We start from the raw sequence: 20,863 nt of genomic DNA, 5'->3' as shown, positions 1-20,863 counted from the left end.
CTGATCATGTTATTTTTTAAAATCGATTTAAATATATTTCTTTATAATAATGATTATTTTTTCATCTTTTTCTTATTCGAAATATCAATAAACATGTTTTCCGTTGTAATACACTGCTAAAATGAAAAATAATATGCATATGCAATTGTATACTATGTATGCTAGTATATAGTTCGGAGTTTTAACACTTGAAACATAATTGTAAAATATCATAGTTCAATATTATACAAGTTCGAATATTTTAAAGTTTGTTATTTCAGACGTATGACCATTGACTTAGCCGCCCCGCCACGGGAGTAAATGTTGTTTGAATCTTGTTTTTCTTTTTTTTATTCCTAACACTCCCTAAGCACGCACGCACGCACGCACATCCCATAAGATGACCATAAGATTAGTTGCCACGGGCTTGACCGGTAAATTACCTGCTCTACGCAAATGTCCATATTTAATATTGACGGCAGAATTCGATTTTAAAGGTCAAAGTTTATTTTTCATTCTTTCGATATTTTATACCACAGGCGCTATTTGAAATAAATCATAACTTCTATAATTTCCGTAATCATGATATAAGAGATACTATATACGCGTTAGTGTATCCTTATCAATTTTCGATGAATGTTGGAAATTGTTACATTCTGAATTTTGCCACCTAAAATGCTTATTAAAATAAAAAATGAAACCTTACACATATACACGTGCCCGTACAAATCTTAATATCTCGTAAATACGAAAGCAGAGGTTGCAAGTTTGAGCCTCCAGTCCTCCGTACAAAGTTACGATTCTTGAGTCGCACATATAGATAATGACAACATAGAATTACACATGTTAACAATCAACCGCTGTTGAATTACAAAGAGTCTCAGTCACAACCGCTATTTTCTTTCTGTCTTTTACCCCACCCGTTGAGCTCAATAGAAGGAATGCAGACCTATGAATCGTGAGTTAGGTTCCCGGGTAGGGCATGACGCCTTGATAAGAGACACGTGTCCGAAATCATTCGCCCTCCAACTCTGATTTATGTGATAAAGTTGGAAGTTACTTGTTGAGAATACAGAATCCAGGAACACTGGCTAGGTTAGCTTGCCGCCGTAAAATAGAAAACAGCGCTAAACCCGAAACAAACATTATTTTTTATTTCGTGGAATATTTAACATTTTTAGCAGAATGTTTACTCATATTTATGGTGTTTGATAGGTTTCTACTGTTAGGAAAAAGAATTACATATGGAATATGTTTCTATTACGTCTCTATGAATACAAGGATAGCCTTCCTTACACACATATCTGGAGAACTAAAACCTCTTTGTAAAGGATGTTGTTTCTGTTCTAGCCAAGTTACTAAATAAATTAACCTTTTCAGAGCAATAACCTCCGTATAACAAATATACTCTGTTTCCCCGCGGGTATTTACAGAGGATGCACTTTATTCGAAATAGGAGTGTCCGACTACACTCCAAACAATCGGAATATTTCCCAAGCGTAAAGTTTGTAGTAAAGTTAAATAAGTTAATAAAATTTATTCAAACATGATGATATAAGTTACCTTTAATAGGGCTTTTTAAATTTTCTAAAGTTGTATTCTATTTGTTTGTCTCTATGCTATTACATGCAGAAAATTTTATTTCTTTATGTATCCAGTTTTACGCTCAGATAATACGTCACGGAAATAGCGGCCTGTGATGGAATTCTGTACAGGTAATTGTTAAAATTAAAAGGTTGAGATAATTCAAATAAAAGATTTTAATTATATTCTGTCGTTTTCTTATTTATTTTTGTAAATGTGCATCGATACAGGACTGTTCTTGTATTACCATTAACTTGCGAAATAAATCATTTCAATTTTAATGTTGAATGAAATCATTGCACAGTTGTAAAGAACTCAAAATGTGTTTGTCTTTATCACAAAACATCAGAAAATCCACAGAATTACGCATTTTTTTTATCTGGGATTGTGGTAGAGTAATGTAATTCAAGACATCGGTAATGCGGTGTCGATTTTGTCGCAATATAATCTAAACATTAAAATCTGTGTTCTACACTGAAGTGATTTTGACGTAGGTAGCAGAGTTTTAAAGAGTATTTTGATTTAACTGTACTAAGAAAAATAAAATAGTAGATTTATGGAAGAAAAGACGAGATACTGGAAAAAATACTCAATTGCGCTATCTTGTGATTTGGGGGTAGGGATAGCATAATGTAATTTTACGCGAAAATGAATTCGGTGACCCCATACTATATAAATCGACTCAGGACTTGTCATCGCGGTCTCCAGATGATCCATGACAACGCTGTGGCTCACAGTTACTTAAGACCATACCAAGGGGAGGGTATTCTGCAGTGTTCACCTCTTGGATTTCTCGACTGCAGAAGTGCGCTGAAGTCAAGGGCGAATACTTTGAAAGGATGAGATAAATCTGAAATCTGTACACTGACTGTGTACCATATAGCACTATTGTCGTTATTTTAGAATGGCCCTCATACGATTTACTTAATAGGCTAAGAAGGGCACAACTGTCAAGAGAAAGAAATTGGTCGGACATTTGAAGCACAGGTTATAAAAGTTGTTAACAGACTTCCATCTACATCTTCCGGGATTCAAACTACATGTCAATGTTAACATGGCAATTTACATCTGAAGAAGGATGTTATAAAGGTAGTTGTTGTACTATTGACTGATACGCTTTGTTGTATCATTTAGGAAGGGACATGCTGCTTGATCTTAAGAAAATTTATAAAAGGAAGATATATCGATGTAAAGTAACAGGCTTTGCTCATGTTTAACGTTAGTATGACTACTGTGTAATAAAGATCTTTTCTAATGAATCAAATACATCACGCTTTATATAAGAAAATATTTTATAAATAGAGGATATTACATGAGTGCCTTTAAAATTGAATTTATTAAATGAGTTGAATAGAATAACAAATACCAAGGCGTTGCAGGAATGAGGGACAAAACACACTGAACGACGTAAGAACGCCGCAATTGCATAGCTCCTTTTTAGCACTATAGGAGCTACATTTTCTGTCTGACATTCATGGAGCTTAGTCATAATGTTTGTTCTAATAAATGTTCGCCAAAGAAAATTTAAGACCTAAGGTCAACTATCAGGTCTCAAGATCAAATAATAGACAACCTTGCTAGCACTCCAGATGATACATTTTCTACTTGATCTCTATTAAACTTTGTTGGAATGTTTTAATAAATAAAAGTTATGACCCTTTGAAATTTAATAAACTGAAAAACAAATACTGACAGGCATGTCCGAAAACAGGTTTCTAAGGATAGTAGTCCAAACTTACAGAAGTATGTCACTACTTCGAGCATTTGCGTTACTTATCGAGACTATTATTAGATAAAATACTAACGATCAATCAATGACACAAATAATAATCATACCTGGTATGAGTTCATGCATCAGTATGAACCCAGACAAAGGAACAATGAACTAACTTTACGGTCAAAATCTTGGTGATACGGCATTTCTTTTAAACGTATATTTGCAAGTCTAAATTTAAAGAGATTATTTTCTTGTTTTTATAAATGATGTGAGGTGTGTTACACATAACATTATTTCTACATTTCAGCTTAAATAGTGCACCTGAATATTTTTTATTCTACTTGAAACATTTGGTTCGCATTTGAGACCACAAGATTTATGTCATTCGGTATGCAACAGATCTTGACAGCTTCTCTTTGCATGCTAGACAGGACTGTCCCTTGTTTTTTTACCGGTGCCGGAAGATGTCTCTCATGTAGTTATTTATGAATGAACGCGTAAGTTCATATGCTGCTAAATAAATAGAAAAGCATTGAATTTCGTTCCATTTTATTTCTTCTATAAATTGAAGAATACGGTGTGCAAGAAACGGAGCCTCGTAAAATCCCAAACAGTTACCCTCGAGCCACATATTTAAATCCGTATCTTCAACCAGTAAAAGATTTTCTACTTCTAAAGAAACGGATTTGAACTGTAAATATTTTGATATATGCTGGCACTTAATTGGTATTTTTATTTCAGACAACTGCGTTCAGAACGACGTAAAATACTCCTTGTTTCGTCATGTGCCAGTATCCTTTAGACTCACCTGTAAAAGCAGAGTTAGTCTGCTGGCTGTTTTGCTTGATTTGCACACCTTAATGCGTTTATTAATTTCAGTCGCCATTTATATGACGACATAACTATTGTGGCAGAAGAGACACGAAGGAAACGTTTTCAGATTATTCCAAGCATAAAAAAAGTGTTTTATTGTTCAAATTTTATTGTTTTTCGTTTTGCAGTGTTAATGTATTTCTTAAAATAAAAATATATTTTTATTGTTAACATAATCAAGCAATATTTTTATTTTATTTTTTTCTCATCGGTTTGTACTTGTTATCTCTTAATATTTTTTCTTCAGCTGATATCCATAGCTTTTATCCATCTGTTTCTGTCTTAGAAATGCTTGGCCGTATATGCTATCATCATTTTCTCTAGAACCTGCCATACCTCGCTCCTGATACTTCACCACCAACTCCAGTTGGTAGCAAATTTCCTCTCGACTGCTGTTTCCTATTATAATATAATAATACCTTTGCGTTATTACGAAACGTTTTCATCATTATACATTGATGTAAATCAAGAAAATACTCATCAAATACATTTAATTTAGCTTTATGTATAAACTATTTGCATGTAGAGTTGAAATTAGAAATAGATGATCTTTGTATTTTGTTTTTGCAAATTGCTGATTGCAACCCTTTCTAACAATATTGCAACCACATAACTAAAGAGCTAAAATGACTTAAGGATTTTTTCTTTGCATCCAAAATCAAATTATATGCAGTACTTAAAGGTAATCGTACAGATACGATATTTGTCGGTGACCAATTATAGACTGTCAGTAACTGATACGACCTGACGTAATTAAAGGTTCAGTAAATTGCACAATTATGATTTGAAGTTTAGGTTCTGACCTTTTCGATTCGATGTAGTTTCCGAAAAAGTAAAGATCTTAAATAAAATTAGTTGCCATTTATATGTTCTTAAATGTGCAATAGTATTATTTTGAAAGTTTATCTAGATTAATATCAACATGTTATGACACATGGCCCCTGTAAATGCATTGTACAATGATATGATAATGTTACTTAAAGCAATAGAAACATGTTTTTTTTATGTTGTTGATTTATTAATTTGAAAAGGTATGACAAATGGCCCCTAAAATGCATTATTCAATAATATCATAAAGTCACTTAAAGCAATATGAGCATGTCCTCTTCCTGTTGGTGATGAGAAGTTTAATTTGAATTAGTCGGAAGCTGAAGGAGAAGCTACAAATGCAGTTATAATATTGTAAAGTCTCAAAAGGGGCAAAACTAAAGACAAAATAGTCGAACATGAAAGTTCTAACAATAAGCAAATCGATTAGAATGGGAACTGTATGATGAGTTGAATAAACAAGGTGCAGCTGTAGCTATAATATTGCGAAGTCCAAAAAAAAGAGACAAAACTTAAAAAAAATTGATAATTTGACATAAAACTCACATAAAACTCACATGCCAACTTCATGTTGATAATGTATACCAAATTTCATTCGAATCAAATGGTAACAACTATCGCTTTATGTAGTTGTAATATTGTTAAATCAGAAATGGATATATCTCCAGTAGAAATAATTTGACATAACAGTCCTAATAACAGGAGCATGTTTACTGCATCATAATGATATATAACATGTTTCATTGGATTCGGGTTGAAGCTGTAAGGTAAGTCGAGTATAAAAGGTATAGATGTAGTTGTAATATTGGTAAGTCCTAAAACGGGCATGAAAATAATCGGACATGAAAAATCCGACAATATGTTCATCTCCACTGCATGTTGATGAAGTACCGAGTTTATCTTTAGAAGGAGGAGTTGAGTAAACAAAGAAGCGTAACGGACAGAATGACGGACAGACAGTTCAAACAGTGTATGTCTCCCGGTTCGGGGGTCAAATTCCGGAGTCAAAAGAATACCTTATGCATACCATATATGTAAGCAATTTGTTTTTCAGATTAAAAAACCGAAGAAAGGAACAAAAAATTAACTGTTGGTTAAAGTTCTTACAGAAACATAGTCAAATACCTTTTTCTCCATTTGTAGACGCCAAAACCTATAATGACTATAACCAGTATCGACATCGCTACTCCTATCCCAATTTCTTCCACGGGAACTAAAAGTATATGAAGTACTGTCTATAGTATTCATTACATCTTATGAAGTCTGTTTTGAGTGAGTGTCCTAGATAAATCAGAATCAGAATTCATGTCCTGAAGGATGTGTTCAACCCTGGGATATTCCGGTTCATATGCCACCAAACGATTTTAAAGTTGCAGTGTTGCATTATCGACTAATATGTTATGTATCTTTACACCATCCCTGATCAAAAGGAATTGGTGGTACTTTCTTTTCAAATACTGTGATATAAAACCTTAGATTCCATATAATTACAGGTATGACTCATTTTCTATCCAGTTTGCAAAGAACCCACATATTGTATAAAGTTATTACAAAAATCTACAAAAATATGCAAGGCATTATATTTCACATTACCATAAATTCATTCATCTGTCTAAAGTGTCGAAGAAGAAAAAGATAATTTACAAATTTACATGTTTGGTCTCCAAAACGGACTAATTATAAACTGTAATTGCTAGCTTATCGTACGTCTCAAATTTGGATCAGAAAACGTATCAATGTTCCCTTTTTCCGCTTCCTACCTCCTAGTCCGATGGATGCTTGAAGGAATGCATAATTTTATATGCATATGAAAATGTTCATACATTTAAGTTTCAGTGATATGGTATAAATGACACCATGTATCAATATTATTTTTGTGTCCTTTTTTGAAAAAGGACGTGTTATATTATGGTGTCCATATTCTAAGTCATAAAATATAACAGTTACAGTTTTCTGTCTTTACCTAATGACTAAGTACAACTGAAGATAGGTCCCTATTGTTTTAAGAGTCAGTGGCTCAATGTCTTAGTATTAAGTAAGTTTTTGTCGTGTTGAGTCAATAGATCAAGACCATGGTCACAGTAACCCAGATACTGGGAATAGTTTCCGGAGTCTTAAGTCATAAAGAATAATTGTTTTCAAATTTTACGCTCATATTTAAAACATAACTGACAGACCCCTATTGTTTTATAGGTCAGTAGCTTCAGTGTCAAGGCTGATACTGTTTGTTCCGATTTCGTTACCAGACTCTCAAACTCTACACAATAACTAAGTAGAATTTAGGGTCAGTGTGTAACAGGTCAATGCTGCATGGCCATCCCCCGCCCTAATTAGTTTGTCGTTCAGTTCAACTTCTTGATTCAGAGAGCACCAGAAACCGTAAAAAAAAACTATTTAAATTTACTTCCATTTTCTTGTGGTTTTTTTTATATATTTTAGCCCAAACCCCTTGTCGCTCTTATTTTATTGTTCTGTTTGTAAATGAGCGTTTTAAACCAAGCTATGTGGAGCTTATATTTGTTATATAATTGTTTGCAAAATACATCGTACAGTTAAATTCTTGTGCTTCCTGATCAATGTGAGGGAAAGCAAGAACAAAAGTCTAACAGAAATAGCCAAAATCCAAAGAAATCAGCTGCTTATAACATCTGTCGGTGAATAATTACTTGATATTTGCCAATAGTCGTTTTCTTTTGGCTGAATAATTGTAACCATTCACACGAAAATTTAATATATCATTTGTTCTAAGTTTGTTTTACTAACCTGATCCTCCGCTTGTTTTGTGTCCAGAATCATCTATTTGGCAAAGTCCTTTTAGCTTTTTGTTCTCCTTTGTAAACATAACAAAGGTCATGTTTTTGGTGTTCTTAGTCAAATAACCATACAGGTCGTGAGCCTGTGTCTTACGCAATCCTTAATATATAAAGTATAATCAATAATGTATTTTTGTCTAAACTACCTTTAGTTATAATTATTTCAAAATTAAACATAGATTTCTGTCGATATGTAAAATGGAATAATATGTACGAACCATTGAAGCAATCGATTGTAAATAAGTTAAACGTGTATTCAAATTCAATTGTCAAGTCTGAACTGAAGTAAGAAGATATGCTACAATATATAGCAAGATTATTTTTATTTTTATCATAGAAAATACACAAACTACCACGACTATAAATGCCTTGACTTCTAATAGTCCCTGTCCAGTATATTCCAGTAAGCACCGTCTTAAACTGCTCAGCAGTTTCATACGATGTAGGTATGGTTTGTCGCTTGAAACACTCATTAGAAGCCACCTCCCAGGGATAATGTTTGTCGTCAGTGTTTGTCTCCGAATCAACTATGTTCAAAACAATTGTAAGAATTTTACTACTTCAGTATTTGAATTTAAGACAATGCACATTAGCATTATGTTGAACATTCTTGCATAAAAACTACTTATTTTACTTGATCCGCCCATGTATTAACGGGAGAAAAATCGTGTGCAAACAAGGCAAGGCAATTCACGTGCTGTTAATACATGATTTTTATTTTTGAAATGCTTTGTCAGGGATGTATAGTATTTCTGCGCAGATTGACATCTGGTATCTGCGTCTTGATTCTTCCATAATATTCTCTTCTTGTAGCATAAAAGGTGCAATCTAATCCATAGTACCAAAGCCAAATGCACTACCCCCAAAAATTATTATTCTTAAATTTGTGTTCCTGTTAATCAAACTTTTAAGTTATATGCACAATTATGGGTAATGTAACGTTTGTAATAACTAGAAATAAAAATAAGGTGCTCAAAAACCTTCAACTCATGCTTTTGGTAGTGGTGTTGATTTATGTGCCCCGGTTATGAATATTTAAAACATGTTTACCGTTTCCAAGAACAACCGAATGGTAACTAAAAATGTACCGGAATCGTAAAGTCATCACATATGAAAACAATACATTCAGCCGTCGTGTAATGTTTTTTATGCAAGAATAGCGACGATACACGTTTGTTTAGTGTATTAACGTCTGCAGAAGCCCTTGGGATATGTTTGTGACCTCGATCTTCGGTCTCGGTCACAAACAATCCCAAGGGCTTCTGCAGATGTTAATACACAAAAGAATGTGTATTATCCCTACATTGTCATTTGTATTATCTGCTGCAGTGATCAACGGCCATTATTCCAGCCCTTCTCTATGGGTCGGTATTAAGATATGTACTGGTCACATAAGAATAATAAACAGGCCGCTAACTAGGTTTTATAAGCAGCCAACCTTGTGTCTTTTTTCGAAATTCAACCTTATAGCCATATACCAGTCATTATACCAGTGTTATAAGATAGACATGTATAAGTTTAATATTGCACTTTAATATCAGTTATTTTTAAAGGAAAACAAATTTAACCAGATTTGCAACTTTGACTAGTTTGTGTAATATATGATAAACAATAAACTTTAAGATTCGTGTCCCCTTAATTCGTTTCAAACAATTTAATTTGAAATTGTTGCAATATTTACTGTATGCACAGAGCGGCCGTAGATACTCGCTGCACAGTTGCCACTTAAAAATCTTTGAAACCTGCTGGTATTCAAGTCCGAGACAGCTCTTCTCAGTTTCTTCATCATGACCAATATCGGGTTCTATATAAAATATTATAATATAATAAATATTATACGCACAGAATATATATATTAATTGCAAGGGTAATGAGTTATCGTATTCTAATTTTATGGAATACATATTCAATTTAATATATATTTATAGGTTATTAGCTTTGTATCGGAAAATATGCATGAGTTCTTCAGTGGAAATATTGCGCGACTTTAGGAGCGCAATATTCTTCCGCTGAAGAACGAGTGCATATTTCCCAATGCAAAGGTAATAACCTTTTTATCACATACGCATCTACACGTATAAATATAATGTAAATATCATGAATTTGTTCAATAGCTTGAATATGACTGACAATACTGAACTAAACAGAAAAAAATAGTGCAACAACCCACACTGAATTACGTCACGCATCCAATATGAAATTCAGGCGTCAGTGTACTGAAAAATATTGACGTTTCCGGTACAAGTGTAACTAAACGGGGAATAGAAACGAGTATGTAATAACACTTAATATATCATCGACAAGTGAAATGATCCGTAAATTTTGAATCATAGGTTTAATGCTTTTAAAGAAGAACCCAGGGGCCGTATTCATAAAACATCTTAAGTATAAGTATAAGAAATTGATTATTTACTTAAGTATTACTTAGGTAAGAAATTTATTTTACTTAAGTATATTTGTTATTCATAAAACAACTTAATAAGTAATTCTTCGCTTTTAGTAATTCTTGGCTTTTATTGTGGCCGAAAACATTAAAAAAAACATTAATTTCAGACAAATAGAACATGCACAATTATGTTTAAAGTGCTTTTATCTGAAAAACAACACTTTAATCGTATTCACGACGCCATTTTGTTTTCTGACTTAAGTAATTGCTTACGTATCTTAAGTTTAAGCTGTTTTATGAATAGGACTTAAGTTTTTTACTAAGACTTAAGATGAAATCACCACAAAATTAAGATGCTTTATGAATACGACCCCAGGACTACAAAACATGTTTTTTTTTCTAAGTTAAAACATGAGGAAAGTAAAATGTAGTTTTCCTTAGACTGTAAAAAATTTAGAAATAGACATACTCTATTTGCAAGATTAGAAATAAAACAAACATTACAAAACACAAAAAGTAGCACCAGTATTATTATTTTAAACAATGTATTAGTTACTAATACCACTGTCCAATAGCAAATAGCGTACAATAACTGGATACCTACATGTCTGACTGGTTCATGTCGCTGACTTCAAACGACTTGCCCGCCCGATGTGGGCTCGAAACCATGCTTTAGGTGTAGCATTCTTTTATGCGAGAAAGCCATCCAGCTGGCTTCCAGAAAGTCGGTAGATCTATCTAGATGACCACCCGAGCTTTACTAATGCCCGAAGGGGTACATACGGTCTTCGTTCACCATCAAAAGCTGGAAAGTCTCGATATGACATAAAAATATTTTGGTTTGACGTTAGACCAAGCAAAACAAGCAAACAAACATACCATTGCCAATCTTATAAACAGACATATGTTGATCACCACCACAGACGACACCTTTCTGTGCCTCACATATCGTGTCACAGTATGGCTGTGTTACATTCACGAAATTCTCGTTCAGTAAACAAAAACACTGTGTGAAGTAAACAAAATCACTGTGTGAGGTAAACTAAAACACTGTGGGAAGTAAACAAAATATTAATTCAGATCAAGACTCTCTACATACTATATAAGAAATGAGCCGTGCCATGAGAAAACCAACATAGTGGGTATGCGACCAGCATGGATCCAGACCAGCCTGCGCATCCACGCAGTCTGGTCAGGATCCATGCTGTTCGCTAACAGTTTCTCCAATTCCAATAGGCTTTAAAAGCGAACAGCATGGAGCCTGACCAGACTGCGCGGATGCGCAGGCTGGTCTGGATCCATGCTGGTCGCATACCCACTATGTTGGTTTTCTCATGGCACGGCTCAAATATGAAATATTTGAATCAGATTTTATATACTTTCTAAATAACATGAATGTATTTCATATATTTTAATGGCAAGTAATGAAACTAACAAAACGATAAATAATAATGGATTTTATCAAGTCACTTTGCATTTTTATTTATACTCACAAAATATTTGTAAATTTGTTTTTGTGGTTTTCTTTAATACCTCATTGTCGTGCACTCCGATTACATCCGTACTTTTACATGCAGAGTGACAAATTCCTGGTGTGTTAAACTGCTTCACAAAGTCTGCTTTTTCCCTCCAATTTTCAAACAGCCTTTATAAAAGAAGATTAACATAGAATGCTGCAAAGATTGGTCTTTTCTATCAAACTACAATTACTAATCAATTAATATTTCCTTCAAACTGAAGAAAAAACTGATGAAAATTGTTTGTGACGCAGTCATTTCTGCTACAAGGCAACACTGTCTCGCCTCAGTTTTATATAGATATATAGGCCTACAGTGTTAGATATTGCTCTGAGACAAAGCTTATTGTATTTAATATTTAAATGCTTCGAATTTGGTATAATTTGTTCAAAATCGGTCCAGTATTATGAACGTTAGGGGTTTCTTACGACCGATTTATTTTGTATTTATATATAAAGCTCTTGGGATTGCCCTGATTTTGGCAAGTAAATTTTCGATTGTTTTTTTTTTTTTTTTTAACTTTTTTAAATAATTCCCCGCCTTATGTCATTTGTCCCTGGAAAGTGTTTTCTATTCCCGTTTATTTCTTTATCCCACCTAAATTAGGTTATATATAGTGTGTACTGTTGTGAACAACAAAAAAATGCGCACATAAGAACAGAAATGTATTGACGTAGACTGAATTTTAGTAGGATATTTTTATGAGCTTGTCTGATATGTGAAATAATGTTATATAACAATTGTTATTACTGTAATGTTTTGTTTTTGTTGTAAAGAAAGGTTCTTGACGAGAAGTTAAGTATTATTGTAAATTGGTTAGGCATTTATAAACGAGAATAAAATTTCCTGGTATTCATTGCGTCAGAACGTTATTTTGACAAGAGGAGTCAAAAGCTTTTTCTGTGTAACAAATCTCTGTAAAACAATTTTGCAACTATGGAAGTCCATTGTTGTCATTTAATCTGAACGTGAAGTCTATGTTCACGCCTGTTTCCTAGTTTTATATTCGAATATCTGTTTACTTGAGAATGGGACTGCAATTTTGATTTGTGTGACTTTTTAGTATATGTTAGTATCATTCTCATTTTACATAAGCAGAAAAATTGTTAAATATTTAAGTTACTGAAAGCACTTTCGGTTAAGTAATAGTGATGTAAAATCAGTGACGTATCAAATATAGCACATTTCTTTAACTGTGAAGCACGTGACATTTGGAGAACTTACAAATTGTATGGTGAACAAAAGGGAACTCTTGTTTGCCTTTATTTTGTCGCACTTCCTTTTAGGACACCAACATAAAGCATGGGTATCCATGTGTGATGATGCATGCCCTGATATTTTATGTACCATGGTACCGACTATGTATTATCCGTTTTAGCTTTTTACCCAAGGCGTTTATACCTTAAGGAATATATCTTTGAGTCCACACGGCCTATATCTTTAAGGCTCTACTTTTATCCCAAGAAGACACTAGACTTTGGAAGCAACTACATTTATCCCCAGAAGACGCTAAACTTGGAGAAACATCGGATCTACATGTGCCGGTGTAATGAAGTATTTCGACCCCCATAGAATAATGACCACCCGGTCATTATTCTATAGAAAAAGTGACCCCCCGGTCATAGATTTATGACCTCCAGATCATAGTGCTATGACTCCCCCACGTGAAGTAAACTGAACCTCACGAAGAATATTGACTCCCATAAAAAAACGACCCCCGGTCATTTGGTCAAATTTTGTGATAACTCATGTATCTAAGGCCTAATTGCTGCATTTTATGCCCCCACTCGGGGGAGGGGGGCATATAGATTTGCCCTTGTCCGTCCGTCCGTCCTTCCGTTTGACCATTAGCCCCAAATACCATCACTTGACACAGAAATCAGAGCATTCCGCAACGGGAAAAGGGATTCTATTTCTAGACGCTGTATCTTGGTGTATACATTTTTTCAGGAAAATAACAATTCACAATACGTTCACAAAACAAACCAGTGTCAATAATCCCTGCAAACTTCGGTATGAAGTAATTCTTCAGAAGAAAACTGCACAAGAAACTGCTAGCATAGAACTTAGTATTAATAGAAGTTGCAATACTTAGTAAGTGGCAGTAAAGTACGGTAGCGGCAACAATAGAAAGCAGTAGTAGTAGTAGTAGTAGTAATAGTAGCAGTGGTAGTGGCAGTTGCAGTACCAGCAGCAGCAGCAGCAGTAGCAACAGCAGCAGCAGAGGAATAAGTGACAGCAACAACAGCAGCAGAAGAAGAAGAGGTAGATGTACAAGACGTATTAGTGGAAGCAGGTATAGTAGTATCAGTAGTAGCAGTTGTAGTAGTAGTAGTAGTAGTAGACTAAGAAGAAGTACATGTAGTAATAGCAATAGAAGTAGCGGCACCAGTAGTAGTAATACAATCAAAAGGTTAACTATTGGCAATGGAGGGTATTAGAGTTGTAGATCTAGTAAAATTGTCCGTTAGGTTTGGTGGGGATCATTTTACTTTTTAATAGATATTATCTTTTTAATAGATATTATCGTCGAAAGTCTTTTAGGAGCCGGTGTTTTACACGGAAAGAGTAACTTTTTTAAATAGAATAATGTCCGGGAATCGATATTGTATGAGAGTTCGAATGTAGTAATTTCGGCAGTGAGTATTTTACATTGAAGGAGTCACTTTTTCTATAGAATAATGCGGGGGGTCGTTATTCTATGAGATTCGAAGGGAGTCATCTTTAGGGAGTCAGTATTTTACTTGGAGGGGTCAGTTTTTCTATAGAATAATGACCGGGGGGGTCGTTATTCTATAGAGTTTTCAAAGGGAGTCAGTTTTTATAAGGGGAGTCAATATTTTACAGGAAAGGAGTCACATTTTCAATAGAATAATGACCGGGGGGTCGTTATTCTATGGGGGTCGAAATACTTCATTAGAGCTGCAACCTTATTGTGCAATCCTATTTCATCTGTTCTGTTTTCGAAAGATTCTAATTAGTTAGAAGAAACTGACTCTACCAGGACATGCCTGTTTGGTTTTGACTTTTAAATACCAGTTACCTCTTTAACTGTGGTGTCATAGTGTTATGACTTTTTGTTTACGCCACTGTAGTTAGTGTTTTGTCGTATATGGACAGACTCTCGAGTAATTTTAGGTAAACTTGTTTTTTCTTGTATTCATTGTAATATTTCATCTTTTGTTTATCATTTGTCTATAGACTGTCCCTAGAATTTTCTCACAAGTATCAAAATGTTTGGCAGGACCAACTCTTTCAATATAAGAAATGTCCCGGTTAAAAAAATACTATTTTGGACTACATGTATAATTATATGATTTCGCTGTTTCCATGACTACCGTTCATGTTTGGTAATGGCAACTATATAGATGATATACTATCATATCTTGGTCAGTTTTGTTGATAAATTATTAAATTATTAAAAATCGCATCAAAAGGAGCTGAGACATTGACATTTTATAAGAATTATTTTCATTTTGATAAACTAATTTGAATATTCATGAATGTTTATGAGACTTTTACAAAATGACAGAACTTTGGTAAAAATAACAGTTGAAATGTTTAATTCAATTTAAATATACCGGACAGTTTCTATCTGGCGTTAAAGCTTTTTCATGGGCACATTCAATTTCGATGAGTTGTTCCTGCCAAATAATTTGGTGCCTTTGAAAAAAGTCTAGGGAGGGGTGTATGGTAGACGTTGCTGGCCCCCTTACTTATTGTGGTATGTTTCTCCGTTGGTCCCCGTCCGTCCGGTGACAGCTTCCACAACAGTAAGATCAAGCAGCGATTGGTTCTTAATATGCCTTTTGCAAAGGATGATAATTTTCTAGACGGGAAATAGTGATAACTTGTTTGAGCTAATCAATATTTTGTAATAAATCAAATATGTCTACATACGTCGATTGTATAAAGTGTATGTTTTCGTTTATTGTATTTTGGTGTATGTATCCGATGATCCTATGCATGTGCATGCATTCACTGTATGTAATCTGTGATTTAATAAAAGTGCATGTATTCATTGTTTATAAGAAGGTTTATCGATCCAGTGATAGTATGTAGGTGAAGATATTCGTATATTGTACACAGATGCATGTTTTCGGCGATTGTATAAAAAACATTTGCAATCTCCTGGCGTTCTGACTTTACTCTTTATCGTTTCATCGGTGACAAAAGGCTGGTACTTCGAATATTTGCAGAAGATTTATTTCGGTTGATTATATAAGATTATGTGACGAGTGAAAAACTCCGTTATTATTTTCGAATTCCGCCGAAAGACTCAAAATGAACCAAAGGAGAAAATGCAATGAGATAGGCATGGACTTTCCTGGAAGATCTTGATCACAAACTGATCCAGAATTACTAAGGCTATGGCTCATTCTTCAAGAGGAAATCTCTATGCCGTTTGTAATGTTTTTACTTTCCGACCAACAGATGAATTGCTATATTTTAGAAAGGAGGACCACTCATTAAAAAAGGTTCGTGAAAAAGTCCGCATGTAGAATGATATATTATATAGTGTTAAATTAATATGAAATTATAAGATTACACTATTTATTTCTAACAGCAAATGACCCTTATTGATTTTAAGGTCAGAGAGACAAGGGTCAATGTCGGGTTCTACGTGCTCTTGTTACATCCTGTTCTTTGTTCGAGATATGTGTACTCAGGTCATGTTTTCCTACAGAAGTTTTAAGAAATTGGATAAACTTATTAGATTTGTATAAAACTAGAAAATCGTTAACTGACATTTATAAGATTGACAGAATATGTGTGATTGTTTCTGTTACCGATATAATCAAATCGCTGAACGGCCATGAAATATCCGATCCATACTTGCGCCTGTCCATTCCAATCTTCGTCCTTAATGTTTGCGCGGTATTCACCTGATTTAAACATTAAATCTGGAGTTGCCAGGTCACACTTCTCCGCAGTTTCATTCCAGCTGGATACATCTGCAGTTTCGTAGTAAGTACAACCTAAATAGAACCAGAACTTTGATTCCAACAGTATGTTTAAACACATATTCTAGTGTCTCTGTATACCTCAGGTCACGTTTTAGGCAAACAACATGCTGTTTAAAGCTATTGTGTCACAACTGTGTAATGTTTAAATTCTAACCTTGAACAAAATTGAACTGACAACACCAATATTACGACAAATTATTACCTAATGATAATAATTCACAAATATTTTCAAATTATGTCGCATGTTTTTTGTTTTAATATGATATTAAGTGTTTACTGGGTACACGATATTTGATAGTTTGTACTTAAAAGTAGGCATAAATTACCAAGTTTATATGGTTATGTTTCAAAATATGTAAATTAATCTTATGTCAGTGTGTGTTTTTTCTTGCCTAATGTAAAACCTCACTATATATATATCAGTTCAAATACTCGTTTGACAAGTATTACAACCATGGGTTTTCCATGAGCATATTTAATGCAGTGACAAATACATTCTTTATCTGAAATTCGTAGAGGACAAATCGATTATATTAAATTTCCTCCCAACCTACCAAGATTCACATTATTGTATCTATGTTGTTTATATGTCACCAAGTTTATTTTATTACAATGGCACATGTTGCACCAGGCTGCTGGACTCTGTTCTTGCAAATTTACTGCTGCACAAGCATGTCACGCCACTTCGAAAATCTACAGTACACAAAAATGATGATGTGCTATACTTGTTAGAAATAAACTGAACCGGACAGAAATTAACTTCTCATGATAAACTATGTGAGGAAATCATCCAGCTGGCTTTCGGAAGGTCGATGGTTCTTCCCAGGTGCCCGCTTGTAATGGAATAATGCAAGGAGGTGTACCAGGGGTCTTCCTCCACCATCAAAAGCTGGAAAGTCATATGACCTATAATTTTGTCGTTGCGAAGTTAAACCCAACGAAAACAAAAATCTAATGATGAACTAATGTGTTTAATTCAGAATGTACTGACAATGGCCTACATATGCTTGAAATAAACGTTAAATATAGAATATTATATATACGTACGGTGAAAATCTTCTCAGTTATGATTAAGCTAATTTAAAAATAAGCTAGTAAATTATGTTGTAAGAGTTACAGGCCTAGTCTGCAGCAAAGTATCGAAAGTCTTATTCTGTCTCACTTGTTTGGTATATAGATTTGTCCGTGTTATGGGAGCCAAAACAATTTTTTCAATAATTCGATAATTATTTGATATGACTTTAGAAGACTTAACAATACTGCAGCACAATTTTCTATGGTGGCCTTCTTGCAGCAGCAGCTGTGTTATAAGGCGGGTGCCTTTTAATCGTTAGAAGGGGTTTTGACCATGTAGTTAGCCATTCTCCAGGTCCACGGACAATGTCTTATATAAACAGGGTTTTTCTCATCGGCCAAACGATCATTGATTACCAGTCGAAGTTAAATTAATTATATGTACGTGTAGAGTCGTGCATAAAGGTGGGTCACTTTGCTACAAACTTCTAACACAAGAGGTAACTTAAAACAGGCGTTATAGCCCCAGTCTGGTGGTAAGCTCAGTCAGTTAACGTTGTTGCGTGGATGGTTTTAAATGTGTTATAACAGTTTATAAACTCTTCCATAGCAACCTTGTCCGTGTTCCTGTTGTAATGTCTATGCTACGCATACATAATCAATCAAATATACAACAAGAACTCGGGGGACTTTCTTAGCTTGCTTCGGACTGTGCTTTGTATTCAGTCGTTTGATGGGAATTCGTACTAAATACAATTTACTTTGTATATACAATCATATAAATAGTTATCATTTCATTTCCAAGAGATCTCTGGGAGCATCATCGCCTTGTTTTTCTATGGTGAGAATAACTAGAATCTTCAATTTTCTAATAGACCTAGTATGTTCTGCGCTTCTTATTATAGATTTCTGTATTTTCATTTGCTATGTTGCATCCATGCATCTTCGCTGGAGCAATTTCTTTCATAGTTTCTCATTATGTTTTCAATATTACAATGTTATATATTAACAATATGCCATAAATTTCTTCAAAAATATGATAAGTCACGGCCTTGTCCTATATAATCTTTTCCTCTGTTATTTGTTATACTATTTGGTAATTTGGTGCGTCTTAAGAAGTGATGAACTCCCTTTAACCAATTCCCACTCCTAAAACTACGGTTTAGAAATTCGATATCAACGGTGGATATGTTGCTCTTACTCATGAATAAATACATGTACAATCAAACCTGAGCTGTATACAACCTCCCAATAAAGGTAATAAAGCCTGCTTACAAAGGTCACTCTTTTCTCACCCTGTTTAAACAAAAATAGTTACTTTACATGTCTCCAAATACCACCTGTTTACGGAAACAGGCTTTTTCACTTCCAAAGGGAGGTCTTTGCGAACGAGTTTGACTTTATATATCCAAGCACCGACCACTAAATTGAAAAATATAGCATTTTTTGTCTCTATCGTCATAACACCAACCTTTATATTTAAAGATCTTACCTGCAATGCCAATATATAATAGGAAAATAAACGTAATATCCGATACCATAGTAAATTTATTACCCTTTCAATAATATATGTTTGATGTTACACTTCATATAGTATAACTGTCGATGGTGCGAATTATATCATATTGAAATGATATATTAAGTTATCTGTGCGTGTCTTAATAGGTATTATATTTTGATATATATTATGTAATCCAACTAACTTGTTGTAATGGTATATGTGTTTATGCGCACATATTTATAATGCATTCATACTGTCCGATTGGGTTACCACGTACTGTATGAAGGTGCACATTTTCGGTGGATTTATGTTGGTGCATAATCCAGCTTTTCCTCCTTTAAAACTACCACAAAACTCTCATTAATGAACAAAGGTTTATCATTATAAAGGCAAACTTGCTTTGAAATTGCATTTCATTTAATAGCTCTGATAGCCTTATTTGGTAGTCCCTTTATTTATATATTATTATTTTGAAGGTGATTGAGCTCGTCCTTTAAGATAGCAATCTTTGCTTTTTGTACTGACACGACTAGAGTATAATTATAGTATCTATGGAATATGCTCCTTTAATTACGGGACAACCAAAAGAAAATTTGCAGACTATACTTTATAAATTTAATGTCTGTTCTTTGTACCAAGATCATGATGATGCAGAAGTTTAATTTATGGCCTAAAGAAGACAGGCTTAAACAGGCAACAAGTATCATTATAACTCATTGAATATAAATGTCTGTAATGTACACAAATCTCTTTTATTCGGAAAGCGTATCCGGGCCAAAATACGCTATGTTTAATATGGCTTAAAAGAAAGACAGGCCTAAAACAGACACCGGACTGGCGACAGGCAGCCACGTATCATTATTAGAGATATTCATTAAGACCTATGAACATCTTTATATTCCATTGAATATAAATGCCTGTAATGTACACAAATCTCTTTTATTCGGAAAACGCATCAGAGCCAAAATACGCTATGTTTAATGTGACACTGCTTACATGTGCAAATGTGCAATTTAATTTGAAAGGTCTCGTTGGAAAGGCCATAGGAACAGCTAAACGGGGACATCTTTGATTTGGCGCTTTGCGTAAGCAAAAGGCCAAGAAAGTCTCATGAGTATAACGGTCTCATAATCATGGCCGTAAATTGAAAAGTACAATTTTGTTGTAAATAATGGAATTCAGCCTTCTGTAAAAAACATTATAATTATGGATACGTGTATGTAAATGTGTATCGGTATCCTGAAAGAAAATAACCCAGTTATATTAACTATTTAACAAATAATTTAAATGTCAAAATTACAACGCGATATAATAGATGAAAACTGTCAAATATGTAAATAAACATTGATCTCCTGATGAAGTCAGTCATGCTTAGCATTACAACAGTACAAGTAAAATATAATTTGTTTACAGATAATTTTCATACAATTATGAACTGACGGTGAAAAAATAAAGAAGTCAAATTATTTTCCTGGAAATGTATAAATTCCAGTTAAAATACAAAAATGCACAAAATATACGAGCGACTTAAAATGCAACAGACATCTTGAAAATTGACTTAAAAAGTGACCAGTGCAGTAATTGGTTGTTAGTGATGCCATACATACGTTTTATATAGCTTCATTTTATAGGATTCATATTGGAAAAATATTGAATTATTTCCAGAAAAAAGAAAGTTTTGGAA

The 20,863-nt window shown here is 33.9% G+C and overlaps 1 protein-coding gene across 3 annotated transcripts; it reads right to left on the bottom strand.

Annotated features, from left to right (window-relative positions):
* Window positions 1-4,244: 4,244 nt before the first annotated feature.
* Window positions 4,245-19,313, bottom strand: LOC123560434 (uncharacterized). 3 transcript variants are annotated; one of them, XM_053552638.1, is made up of 9 exons: window positions 19,171-19,313; window positions 16,488-16,676; window positions 11,714-11,825; window positions 11,060-11,186; window positions 9,476-9,598; window positions 8,145-8,321; window positions 7,745-7,894; window positions 6,107-6,194; window positions 4,245-4,552 (listed from the first exon to the last, which is right to left on the bottom strand). In XM_053552638.1, the coding sequence occupies exons 4-9, from the start codon at window positions 11,082-11,084 to the stop codon at window positions 4,474-4,476; spliced, it is 642 nt and encodes a 213-aa protein (XP_053408613.1). In that variant the 5' UTR covers window positions 11,085-11,186; window positions 11,714-11,825; window positions 16,488-16,676; window positions 19,171-19,313; the 3' UTR covers window positions 4,245-4,473. The 3 variants fall into 3 exon arrangements, with proteins under 3 accessions (XP_053408613.1, XP_053408616.1, XP_053408615.1); XM_053552641.1 differs by having other exon boundaries at window positions 8,148-8,321; window positions 19,171-19,312; XM_053552640.1 differs by lacking the exon at window positions 19,171-19,313 and adding an exon at window positions 17,219-17,352.
* Window positions 19,314-20,863: the final 1,550 nt, after the last annotated feature.

Source organism: Mercenaria mercenaria, chromosome 10 (genome assembly GCF_021730395.1).
Source record: "Mercenaria mercenaria strain notata chromosome 10, MADL_Memer_1, whole genome shotgun sequence".
NCBI classification, from domain to species: Eukaryota; Metazoa; Mollusca; class Bivalvia; order Venerida; family Veneridae; genus Mercenaria; species Mercenaria mercenaria.
This window is presented reverse-complemented; position numbering and strand designations above follow the sequence as displayed.